General features: G+C 34.7%; 1 protein-coding gene across 10 annotated transcripts in view; it reads right to left on the bottom strand.

Moving 5' to 3' along the window:
• MKLN1 (muskelin 1) overlaps positions 1-13,717 on the bottom strand; it is a 208,695-nt gene that overhangs the window by 52,204 nt on the left and 142,774 nt on the right. For all 10 annotated transcript variants that reach the window (XM_077857368.1, XM_077857371.1, XM_077857366.1 and 7 more), the window contains 3 exons: positions 9,002-9,214; positions 4,187-4,408; positions 1,479-1,608 (listed from right to left, as the gene is read on the bottom strand). In XM_077857368.1, the coding sequence (XP_077713494.1) occupies positions 1,479-1,608; positions 4,187-4,408; positions 9,002-9,214 (565 nt within the window). The remainder of the gene's footprint in view (positions 1-1,478; positions 1,609-4,186; positions 4,409-9,001; positions 9,215-13,717) is intronic.

Below are 13,717 nucleotides of genomic sequence, written 5' to 3'. Positions count from 1 at the left end.
GCCAAGATCAAGAGTTGGACACTCAACTGACAGCCACACAAGTGCCCCTACAATAAATTTTAAAAAAATAGACGGAAATACATCAAAATTATAACATTACATCTGGGTGGTCTGATACAGTTTCTTTTTTGCATCTTTCTATATTTTCCAAATGTTCTACAATGAGCATATTATTACATTTATCATCAGATTATCATACTTTGCTGGATATAAAGCCAGCCATAACCATGAACAAAGCATTACACTGATGAGTTTAGCAACTTACTATATAATAACTCATTTAAAAAATATCTTTAGGGGCAGCCCGGGTGGCTCAGCGGTTTAGCGCCGCCTTCGGCCCAGGGCCTGGTCCTGGAGACCCGGGATTGAGTCCCACGTCAGGCTGCCTGCATGGAGCCTGCTTCTCCCTCTACTTGTGTCTCTGCCTCTCTCTCTCTCTCTGTCTCTGATGAACAAATAAAATCTTTAAAAAATATATCTTTAAATGATAGTCATTAAAGCTTATCTACAGTGAATTTTTATACTGAGCCTTTGCTACTATCACTTTGCCACTTTTTTTTTTTTTTTTTTAATCTTGGAAGTAGTTTAAGCATGGTGGAAAAAACACCTCTGTACTCATTTCCCCTAGAAAATAAAGGTCTAGCCTCTGCCTAGTAGGAAATATGGGGGAAGAGTCTTGAGGGTCCCTTCATATGCAGTTTTTAACTATGGTACTATCTTCTGTTAAAATGTTTTTTAAAGTTTTTCCTTGTAAGTAGGAACTATTTTAATAAAAAGATCTATTTTTATGAATAATAGCTAAAAGAAAAAGCCAGCTGATCTAATTTCTTAAATTAGGCATTTTAAATTACTGCATCTTAAATATCATTCTTCTGTGTATAATAATCAAAGGCAAAGTGACTACTATGTAGGGTAACTATGCAAACTGATATCTGACAGTGAATCAGGGGCACTACTAATAATTACTAATGCCAGGGCAATATGCATAACTGAGACATCTCAGGCAAACCAGTCACCCTATTACGAGGAGAATAACTTGGATGCTGAGTATGCAAACTTAAAAGTTGTTATCAGTTACACGAAGTTCTCCCTCAGAACAAAGATATATTCCACATGCTAGTGCCTTATAAGTCACTACAGTGAAAGCAGAAGGTGGAAAGGAATAGCAAACATAGAATACAACAGTTTTAAACTCATTAATTCTTGCAAGGCCCCTTTGCCAAGCAAGCACACATATAAATAATGCCTTCAGGAATTTAAATATTGTCTTTCTGCTCAAATAATATAATAACTCGTATATTTTAAACACATAAAATTGGATAATTTAGTGGATGGATTTTTCTTCCTCTTATTCAGAACTACTTCAATTAAAGACATGGGGAAAGAGTGAAGAATGGTTAGAAAGAAAAGAAAATAGGCTATATATAGTCTATCTAAAGTAGTTAAGATATAAGAGAAGAATCACTAAATGCCTTTACCCATTCCAGAGTCTTTCTTGGTGCCATCTGATATTATGTCTACATGATCAGAGTCCACATCATAACTAAAGAAATCATTCAAATAGGTCTTCGATCGCTGGCCACCAAAAACATATAAGCAACGATTTTTCTGAAAAATAAGGAAAAAGGGCAAAGAAGGGAGAAAGCAGTCACTTCTATGAAGAATTCAGATGATCCTTTTAAAATTTAAACCTCTATAAAAGCAATTTTATGCCAGATCCCATGCAATGGAGTACTATGCTGGTATAAAGAGGAATGATGAAACTACATACTAAGAGGTGATCTCTGGGATATTTTGTTAAAGTAAAAAGCAAGGTACAGAATAATGAATGCAGGGTACTGCCTTTGCATAAGAAAGGAAAAAATGAATGTGTATATGTTTGTTTCTTTCTTCAAAAAGAAACAAAGGAAAGAAGCTAATTAAAGAAGGGACAGAGCAAGGAAGAAAGAAATCCGATCTCTCCAAAAGTACATTGACTTACAGGTTTTGCCTTTGGAACCATGTGTATTGTTTTTATTTAATTAACTCAAAAGAAAAACAATTTTTTTTGAAATTTGAAAAAACAATGAAATAAAACCCATTTTAAATGAAATAAACATATCTGTAAAAATAGGACCACATAAAGACATGATCACATGGAGAAGTAGTAGAGATTTAATTCATGTTTTTTTGACTACCCATTTCTAGCTATAACCTAAACAGAAAAATAATCAGAAAGCAATGTGAAGCAATATTCAGTAATTTTTGTTAGTTTTGTGATTCTGTTACTATTTAGAAAGACATAAGAAGTAATATAATACTATCATTAGGAAGTAGGATTTTAACCTTAAAAGATACATAAAATACAAAATCAAAAGGATATTAAATTTTAAAACTCATTAATTTTTAATTTGAATTGGCCATGACAGTATGAACTAATGATTTAATTTTTCTGTTATTAAAAAAGATACTTATATATAATACACATAAATGTGTGTATATAACTATATGTGTAGGTATTCTGGGAAGGGGGCACCCCTATTGGACAAAGAGAAAAACTTGGTTATCAAAAAGAATAATCACAGCACTGGATTAAAAACATCAAATATATAAAAGTCCACAAGCTCATAATAATGCTTAAAAATATACTGGTTAACTTTGGAGTTTCAACTCATTAATATGAAAAGGTGATAAAGAAAAAAAAATAAAACATTTTTATCACCTCTCCTGTGTGGTGTGCACATTAGGGTGGCCAAATAGTTAATGAGGTTGTTAAGTTTTTAGTATCAGAATCAGTTAATAAATACAGAATAAATAACATAACTAGAAAATCACTGTTTTATAAACCCTACATCATGATTATCAATGACTGCAAAAGCCATTTGGTAAAATGTTGACAAGAACCTTTATTACTGATCAATCAGGCTGGTAACACCTAAACCCATCGAATAATTTTAACATCACCAAAAGTATGAAAGCTACACATAAAATGCCTCTTGATAGCTTGCAATCAGACCATCTTTAAGGTATTCTTGCACTTCTCCTTTTGCATTCCCCCTCCTCCCCAAAAAGAGAGAAAATCTAAAATCAAGCCTTTAGAGCTAACTACCAGCTTATAGGAAATATGGAGACTAAACAATCATACCACTACAAGGATAAAATTAGCTATGGGAAATTCGAGAGCACACATGATTCAGTTTCTTTAACAAGTAAATAAATGGTATATGAGGGGGGAAAATAGGAGCAGGGAGTACTGTTATGGCCTAAAATAAATTTAAGAGACATAACAACTAAATACAATACATAAACCCATTCTGGAGTCTGACTTGAATAAATCAACTATAGAAAGGTATTTTTCAGTATTTCCGAAAACAAAATGAATGCAGACTATGTATTAAATGATAATATGAAATTATTGGTACTTGGGTTGAGTATGACAATGGTATCATAATTATGCAAATAAAAAATCCTTATCTGTTAGTGATACACCCTAGTATTTACAGGTGTAATGACACATTGACACTTGCCTAGCAAAATAAAATTTCAGAATAAATTTGAAAATCAGAGAAACATTAAAGAAAGAAATGAAATATAAGTGGGATAGATATATGAAAAATGAACAGTGGAATACTGATAACTGTTGAAACAGGTAAGTAAGGACACTCTTCTCTCTACTTTGATATATGTTTAAAATATTTCACAATGTTTTTAAAGTTATGTTAAACAGAAAGAAGCCCAAGTTAGCCTTATGACATCTGAGAAGGTTAAAGAAATGTCTGATATTGGTTTTACTAATAAATTTAAATTCTAATTCTATAAAGTCAGTTCTTAATTCTTCATATTTAATGGAGAGTGGCAGAGAGGAAAATAAAACAAAATAATTGATCTTTAAGTTACTAAGAGAAATCAGTAAATAGAAAGGTATAAGAAAGAGAAATAGCTACAGTATTTGTATCAGCAGTAGTTATCTGTAAGTTCTAGATTAGTATTCAAGTAATAACTATTTAGGAATTACTGTTAATGGGAAGAGTCTTATAATTAACAACCAGTTCACTGCTGAGGAAGTTTTATTTTTGTCTATCATTGTTAACACTAGTGATTTATTTTTAACGAAAAGTGCTGATCTCTTTCTGAAGATTTAGATCTATTTCTTTTTCTATGGAGATATAATGACAAAATAACAATACAATATATAGAATATTCTTACTGAGTGGAATAGCATGCAGTGTCCTATCCGAGACTGGATGTCCTCAGGCCCAGCATTACAGGAGTCCTCTCGAAGAAGTTTCCAAGTTTGACATTGACAGTTGAAAGCAAACAACCCACTGAACTGTGGTTCACTGGCTCTGCTGTCGTCTACGCTCCCATTACATGTCAAAATTCTACCACCAAAGGTGTAGATCATATGCTTTTCTGAGTCCATACACATCTATCAGAACAAGGCAACAGATTGAATAGTTACAGATTATTCCTGTCATACATACTAAAATGAAACCAGTGTGCAGTTTTAGATTCTCAAAAAACTCAACTGTGTCTTAGTAACACTAAATATCACCCCAGATTATCATGTGCACTTACTGCAGTAACGCTCACTGCCTGGCAGATTCCGGATCCCCCTTCCTCCCTTCCTCTCTCTCTCTCTTTCTTTCTTTTAAAGATTTTATTTATTTGAGAGAAAGAGAGAAAGAGCGTGCACAGCCAGGGTGAAGGCAGAGGGAGAAGCAGACTCCTTGCTCAGCAGGAAGCCCGTCTGGGGATCACAACCCAAGCTTAAGGCAGATGTCCAATTGACTGAGCCACCCAGGGACACCTCAGGATGCATTTCTAAATACTTTTTTGGGTTTCTATTTTTCCTGATGAGAGCAAAATATATTGCTTTCTTGAAACTATATAATTTTTACCAAATCAATCAGTAATACATGAGGTGCTGATTTATACCGAAGAGTAAATGCTAATCATACTTCATGGGTAAATAGTGATCACACCCTTTTATTCTCCTTGTTTTGTTTGTTTTTATTGAAGGTTCGATTTGCCAATATATAGTATAACACCCAGTGCTCATCCCATCAAGGGATCCCTCAGTGCCTGTCACCCAGTTACCCCAACCCACCACCCACCTTCCCTTCCGCAACTCTTTGTTCATTTCCCAGAATTAGGAGTCTCTCATGGTTTGTCTCCCTCTCTAATTTTTTCCCACTCAGTTCCCCTTCCTTTCATCCTCCTTATAAAAACTCTTTGTATTCTAGGCAAGCATCCCATCCTCTTAATCATGAACCGTTTCATCAGAGGGTAGCTACATCAGTAAGAGTGATACAACTAAATTTTTATTTCTGCATTTATTTTGCAAAGCTCTTCAAAACATGTTGTTACAATATAGTAAAACAAACAGACGTTTGGAGCAGTCTCCAGACTGACTTCTCTAGTGATGAATCTGCCTCCTTTTACACATTACTATAAAATTAGTTTTCTTGAGGTATACTACATAATTTATGTTCAAAAGTCAAAACTGATTCTTTCATTCTTTTTTTTTTTTTTAAGATTTTATTTATTCATGAGAGACACAGAGAGAGAGAGAGAGAGAGAGAGGCAGAAACACAGGCAGAGGGAGAAGCAGGCTCCATGCAGGGAGCTTGATGTGGGACTTGATCTCAAGTCTCCAGGATCAGGCCCTGGGCTGAAGGCTGCACTAAACCACTGAGCCACCCAGGCTGTCCCTCTTTCATTCTTTATACTCAAAGAGATCATGGCTTTTCATAAAAATATCTCTCAGAGGGATGCCTGAGTGGCTCAGCGGTTGGGCGTCTGCCTTTGGCTCAGGGTGTGAACCCAGAGTCCCGGGATCGAGTCCCACTTCGGGCTCCCTGCAAGAAGCCTGCTTCTCCCTCTGCCTATGTCTCTGACTCTCTCTCTGTCTCTCTCATGAATAAATAAATAAAATATTTTTAAAAATCTCTCAGAAAAAAGCCATTTGTCACAAGACAATAAGTTCTAATCAAATTCTATTTCAAAGAATATCTAAGTCCTAGTTGGGAATTAGATGTTGAACACAAATGGCATTTTGGTATTTAAAGAATAAATTGCATATACAAAATATCTATTTTTTGGCTAAGGTACAAATACTAGCCATTATATGTTCAATTTTCTCCTCCCATCAAATTGTGCTATTTATCTATTTTTGTATTGTTTTCAGGAAAAAGCTATTTTCATAATTGTAAATTCCTTTTATTTTTAAAATTGTTTTTAAAAGATTTTTATTTATTTATTCATAAGAGACACAGAGAGGCAGAGACATAGGCAGAGGGAGAAGCAGGCCCCCCCATGGGGAACTGAATATGGGACTCAATCCCAGTACCCCGGGATCACACCCTGAGCTGAAGGCAGACACTCAACCACTGAGCCACCCAGGTATCCCTAAATTTTGTTTTTTTAAAATTAATGTTAAAAAGAAAATATTCTAGCACCTCCTAATTTTTCTCTAACCACTAAAAAAGATCCAGTCACTTGCCATTTCCTAGGTTTCTGACAACCTTCCATAAATTAAGATGAAAATCTACTATTCTTTAAGGGTGAAATCTTGGTGAATATAGTTCAAAGTATTCCCACTCTTTAATCTTAAATGATTATATCATTAAAAGCAATCCATACATTGCTGAAGATGACTCAGTATGGCCCCATTCATCTACTACATCACTGCCTGAGGTTTCACTGAACCTGAGTTGCATTACCCTGTCCTAAGGACTAAAGGCTCAGATCTCTCCAAACACCTCAGGATCGTGTTGAAAATCATAAGGGGCCCACATTATGGGAGCCATTTAAATTTTTACAAATTTACAGGCTGATACTAATTTTGGCCAATCTCTGTTATCCAGCTCCTATGGTTCTACTTCATATGATTACAAAAGTAGTTTCTATTTCCTTCCAGGGATACTTAAGCTTAATTTTGATATGGCTTTTCTCATCTGTTATTAGTTATGAAGCATAAACATCTTTATCTTGGTAGCTCTTTCTAGCATACCAGAGCAAACCAACTAAAAAAAAGAGTGAGAAACTATAGTAGTTTCTCTGATTCTTTCCCATATCTTAGAATACACAGGACACAAAACAGATATAATTAAAATAAACAGAACACAAAACAGATATAATTAATTTTATTCCTTCAGGTTGGTTCTTCCCTGGGTAAGATAGGCAGTTTCAACTGGGGTCAATTATCAAAGAAGAAGTGTTAATCACTCTAGAAAACTATGTTGTTCAATAGTTTATGATTTCCTTTTTGTTTTCAATCTCTGAAAAAATTTCTGAGAAGCTAATAACCTATTAAAGTCTGGGTGATAATATTAATATCTTTTCTCTTGAAAACTTCAAGAGATTGCTTAAGTCAAAACTTGGAAGACCAGTCACTCATCTACTCTATCAGGTTAGATATTTAATTCCTAAAATCAAACAAATTGTGGATAGCCACTTATTCCCCACAATGTTTTAAAGTCCCAAAGTCTTTATTTTACTCTGCCACATGAACACAAGACTGGCTAGGATTAGGCTGGGTTCAAAACAATTTTTCTTCTCAGAAATCCAGAAGCTTTCTAAACAGTACTCAACCTACCAACCTCAAAAATGCCTCATGTTAATCTGGTCCTTGCTTACTTAGAAAGATAACCAGTATCCTCTGTGGCTTTTAGGATTTTCTCTTATTCCATGACTCTAAAATTTCATGAAGAAAGTACCTAGGTAGGGATATTCCTTTTCATTCATCCTAATCTGCTCCTTGTGTTCCTTTAATTCTAAAAACTGTCTTTCTTCAGTTCCGGGACCTTTCTTCCTTTTTAACCCTGAGCATGTATGGTGCTTTCAGTTTGCTTCCATTCTCTTTTTTTAGAACTCCTATTAGGTGGTTTTTAGAACTTCAGGATGTTTTCTCTGTTCCTTAACATTTCTCTTATAATTTCAGCTCACTAATTTAGTAACTTTTAGAGATGAGAGCTTTTTTTTTTTTTTAAGATTTTTTATTTATTTATTCATGAGAGACACATAGAGGCAGAGATATAGGCAGAGGGAGAAGTAGCCTCCATGCAGGGAGCCAAAAATGGGACTCAATCCCGGGACTCTGGGATCACACCCTGAGCCAAAGGCAGATGCTCAACCACTGAGCCATCCAGGCGTTCCTGAGGTGAGAGCTTTTTAATCAGTTTATTGAGATTTTTATTTGGCTATCAAATCTTTATCTTGTAATTTTTCTAGACATTTCTTTTTCATGGATAAAACAGCCTGCTGAATTGCTCTAAAAAGATCACTTAAACTTATCTTCAAGGCTTCTTCACAGTCTATACTACTAGCTGTTAATATTAATTCTTAATTTGTTTGTCCTGTTTGTCTCATGGTATTATTTTCAAATATTTCTTTGCTTTTTTATTTTTTATTTTTTTGGCAGTTAATCCAGTCCTCTTTGTAGCTGCAAATTCCCATTCATCTACCCTTTCACATACAGCAGCCTGCCTCAAGGGACTGGATGAAGAGAGATGAGACATGGTGCTGTTAAGGGCTCCATAGCAGCTACCCAGGGCCTCTTGGGCACATTGCTTTATCCATCCAGCACCATTATCCACACTCAATACCTGACTGTGGACAATTATCTAAGGTAAGTGCTGTTCAGTCACCAACCAATCATCTAATGTTTGCCCCAGCTACATAAACTTTGAGACCTTTTCTTTTTTTTAAATAAACTCTGAGACTCTAGTTGCTAAAATCTTATGGACTCCGGCTTCTTCTGGTTGGATGGAACACATTTGCTTTCTACCTTACAGGAATTCTCCCCAATTTTTTTAAGTTCCTCAAAGGCATTCTTTCTTGTTTTTAAACATTGTTACTAATGTATTCTTTTGCATTTCATAGATTGTGGGGCAAGAGATCTTAGTATTTTATCCTGCCAAACAAGAGAATAAAAATTTTAAAGATAACTTTATGCCTACTGAAGCAAGAGTTACTGAGCACAAATTAATTCCACTATATACATATCTGTGCACCAAACCTGATGATCAAACACCAATTTTGGCCCTCCATCAGCAGCAGTATCCTCACTGAGTAACATCCATGTGTTTGTGTCAATGTCATAACGATAGAAATCACTTTTCAGAGACTTGCTATTCCTCACAGAGGAATCCAAATATCGCCCCAATGTGTAGATTTGCCTTCGTTGAATGTCAATGCACATTTTATGACATGATCTGGCACTAGGACCATTCTGTGGAGAGCAAAGAAAGAAAAAAGAAAATAAATATTCAAAGAACATATAACAAGAAAATAAAATGAAATGCTCTTTTTTTGTTGACTTTCATTCAAAGGTTTGCAATAAAGTCCTACATAGGATTAAATCTTACCACAGAAATGCTTAAAATCTACCAGGAGAGACGAGATGAACTATTCTGTATCTGATGGCACTCTGTTTAGAACACTTATATGACTTCTATTATATACCCACCGTATTTTAGTCATTTGTGCACAGAACTTGATTCAATAGTACATGTTAATCTAAACATACAATTAATCTTTAAAAATGTTTATTAGGATTTCTCATCAGAGTCTAGCACAAAACAGATATTCCAAGAATATCTAGAATTGCTGCATTTCATAACTGGAACTTTAATAAAACTACTAGTTTAATTATCTCCTTTTGAAGATGAGGAAATATAACATGAAGAAGAAAGGTATCCTCCTAAAAGCTAGTAAAGTAGTGACAACACCAGAATAAAAATGCACAATTTGACTTCATCGTCCACCCTTTTCATTACATAAAACCGACACTCCTGAGTGAATAAATATTACAATGAGAAAACAGTATGAAGAACACTATATTATCAACAAAAATTAATTATTTGAGATCACTTGTATCAGTGGACTGAATGAAAGGTAAAAAAATGGTAGTGTATAAACTAAAAAGAGAGTTCCTTGGAAAGAAAAGAACTTCAATTGGGCATGATCTGATTAGTTGAAATGGGGAAAAGAATGAGAATATTTGTTAAATATCTCCTAAATTGTACCCATAATATTACTGTGTGTATTTCATTCAATCCATGTAACAACTCCATAAGGAAATTTACCATTTCATAGAGTCTAAGTAAGCTGTCCACAGTAACAAGATTAGGAAGATAATTTAAACCCCAGTGTAAGTAGAACCGAAAGCAAAAATAGACTTAATCCAATGTGTGTGGCTATGACTGAGATGAAGACTTTCTACGGCAGAAATAAGAGCTGAAGAGTAAGGCAGAAACAGAGCCTAGTGACTGGTAGAGGAGATTGGATGTAAACTTGCAGGCAATAAAGAATTATCACAGGTTTCTAGAGCAGGACAGAACATTTTTAAAAAAGTATTAAAAAAAGAGTATTCTAGCACTGTTATGCAGATTAAATGAATAAAAATATTAGGAAGAATAATTTGACATTAGTGCTATCAATCTAGATGTTAAATTGATTTGTATCTGAACTTTAGTATTCATACTATTTACAACTTTAAAACCCATTTTCAAAGATTTTTGTCAAGGAAAATCTCTAGCAGATAAGATGGAAATATTTTTGAAAGAATTTTCTCCACAATTAACCTCAAAAACAAAGATAGGATAATATATTATAAATCTGTACCATATATCCTAGCATGTGGAATTTGAAATTTTAATAGGGGAGGTAACAGAACTTCTTGCTTCAGCTTCTTGCTTCAGAACTTCTTGCTTCAACCTTTAATAATATGGGTTATTAAAATGATGAGCAAATTATACCTTAAGTAAGCAGAAAAAAGGAAAGAAAAGAATAGGAATCAAAAGAAAACAGATAAAAAAATAGAGATACTAACAAAGCTGGTTTCCTGAAATATTAATAGAATTATATACCACTAGCAAGACTTATTTTTTAAAAAGGAAAATATGAATTGCTAAATATGAGAAATGAAAGTAGGAATATCACTTATAGGCTCACTACAAGTTAAAAAGAAAAAAAGGGACTACTATGGAAAACAAAGGTAAAATCTGACAATGTAAATAAAATGGACATATTCCTCGAAAAATTATAAACGTACTAAAATTAACATGAGAAAGAAAATCTGAAGTCACTATATCTACTGAAAAATTGAATTCATAATTTAAAATCTTTCCACAAAGAAAATGCCAGTCCTTGATGTCTACACTGGTAAATTTTATCAAACACTTGAAGAAGAAACATTACTCCTAACTTATTTTAGTTAATAGATAAACCCCTAAAGGGGGTTTATCTCAGGAATGCAAAGTTAATTTTACATTAGAAAACTGATCAAAGGGATCCCTGGGTGGCGCAGCGGTTTGGCGCCTGCCTTTGGCCCAGGGCGCGATCCTGGAGACCTGGGATCAAATCCCACGTCAGGCTCCTGGTGCATGGAGTCTGCTTCTCCCTCTGCCTGTGTCTCTGCCTCTCTCTCTCTCTCCCTGTGTGACTATCATAAATAAATAAAATTAAAAAAAAAGAAAAGAAAACTGATCAAAGGTAATGAACATTAAAAGAATTAAAGGAAAAAGTATTATCTTACTTATACAGAAAAAGTATTTGATAAAATTCAATACACGGTCACGAGGAAACTCACAGCAAACTAAGAATAGAAAGGAGCGTCCTCAATCTAGTTAAGTGTGTATAAAAATCCTAAATCTAATTTTTCACTTAATGGTGAAATATCCAATGTTTTCCTGCTAGTATCTGAAACAAGATAAGGAGGTCTATTCCCACTTCTTTTTTTTCTTAAGATTTTATTTATTTATTTGAGAGAGATAGAGAGTGAGAGAGAGCGAGCACAGATAGGGAGGAGGGGCAGAGGGAAAGGGAGAGGCATACTTCCTGCTGAGCAGGGAGCCAGATGTGGGACTCTACCCTAGGACCCTGGAATCATGACCTGAGCCAAAGGCAGACGCTTAACTGACTGAGCCACCCAGGTGGCCTTCTTTTTCTTTTTTAAAAAGATTTATTTATTTGAGAGAGACAGGGAGTACATGTGCAAGCACAAGTTGGAGGAGGAGCAGAGGGAGACAGAATCTTAAACTCCCCACTGAGCATGGAGCCCAATTTGGGACTTGATCTCACAACCGTGGGATCATGACCTGAGCCAAAATCAAGAGTTGGAAGCTTAACCAACTGAGCCACCCATATGCCCCTCTCACTTCTAATTAATATTGTATTAGAAGTCCAAGTCAGGGTAGTAAGGCATTAAAAAATAAAATAAAAGGTTACAACAGAAAAAAACAGAAAGGAAGAAGTAACATTTTCTCTATTCACAGATGACATGACTGTTGAAAAAAACCTAAGAAATCAACAAAGAAACAATTAGAAATAATAAGTGAATTTAGAAAAGTGACATGATATAAAGGAAATATTAAGAACCCAATTTATTTATCTGTATTAATAGTAAGAAAACAAGACGATTTTCTTTAGTGGGGGCGCAGAGGGAGAGAATCTTAAGCAGGCTCCATGGCCTGCAAGGAGCCTGATGTAGGGCTTGATCTTACAAGCCTGAAATCATGACCTGAGCTAAAATCAAGAGTGAGACATTTACCTAAATGAGCCACCCAGGCATCCCATTTTTAAGTCCTATTTACAACAGCATGAAAAAACAAAATACACTAGGATCAATTTAATAAAAATGTCCAAGGCCTCCAACCTAAAAACTTCAAGAATGCTGACAAAGAATGAAGACAAATAAATGGAGATTTAACTATATTCATGGGTTAGAAGATAATAGTAGTAAGACATCAATTCTCTCCGAATTGATTTACAGATTTATCACACTCCCAATCATAATCCAAATAGTTTTAGAAATTAATAGTATGGTTCTAAAATGTACAATTTTTAAAAAGAAGTAATAATTTAATAATAATTCATTTTTAAAAAGAAAAATAAAGAGGTCTTACATTATCTGACCTCAAAGAATGTCATATTGGTATATGAACAGACCAAAAGATAATGGAGTAGGATAGAGTATCCAAAAAGAGACATATATGATCAGTTGATTTTTGACAAAGGTGCCAAAGCAATTCAGTAAGGAAATAAGATAGGGAGTAACCAAAACTCTCATACATTTCTGGCAGTAATAAAAAATGGTGCAATCACTTTGGGAAAAGCTTTAATAGTTTCATCAATGGATGCTAAAGGATGAAAGTCTAATGAGTAATAGAGTATTTTCATAATCTCAAAATGTCTCCCCACAAATTACATATTAGTTATAGAGGGAAAAAATCTGGAAAGCACCTTCCTTAACCAAGACAAACTGATACAATGTGCCTCCTGATTGGATATTCTAAGGAAGACTCAATGTCATCAACATGGTATTCCTGCTAAAAAGGCTCAACCTAAATCCAATCCAAAGAAAACAAGAAACAAACACAACTGAGTGATAGTCTACAAAATGACTACCCACATGTTCTTAAAAAATGTCAAGATCAAGAAAGATAAGGAAAGGTTGAGGAATCATTCCAGACTAAAGGAGACTAAAGACACATGAAATGCAATGCATGAGCATGAACTGGTCAGGGATGGAGGTTGGGGATAACAGTGGGACACCTATAAGGGACATTACGGAAGTATTAGGTGGATAAGTATATCTGAAAAGGGCTTGTGGTTTAAAATAATGCAGCAGTGCTCAGGGCAGTCTGGGGTCTCCAAGACACTTCAAGGGAGCCTACCAAGTCAGTTTGTTTTATAACACCACTTAGATAAGAATTTGTCTTTTTATTCTTTT

This window comes from Canis aureus, chromosome 18 (genome assembly GCF_053574225.1).
Source record: "Canis aureus isolate CA01 chromosome 18, VMU_Caureus_v.1.0, whole genome shotgun sequence".
Taxonomy (NCBI): Eukaryota; Metazoa; Chordata; class Mammalia; order Carnivora; family Canidae; genus Canis; species Canis aureus.
Note: the sequence above shows the minus strand (reverse complement) of the source record. Positions and strands in the feature narration are given on the sequence as shown.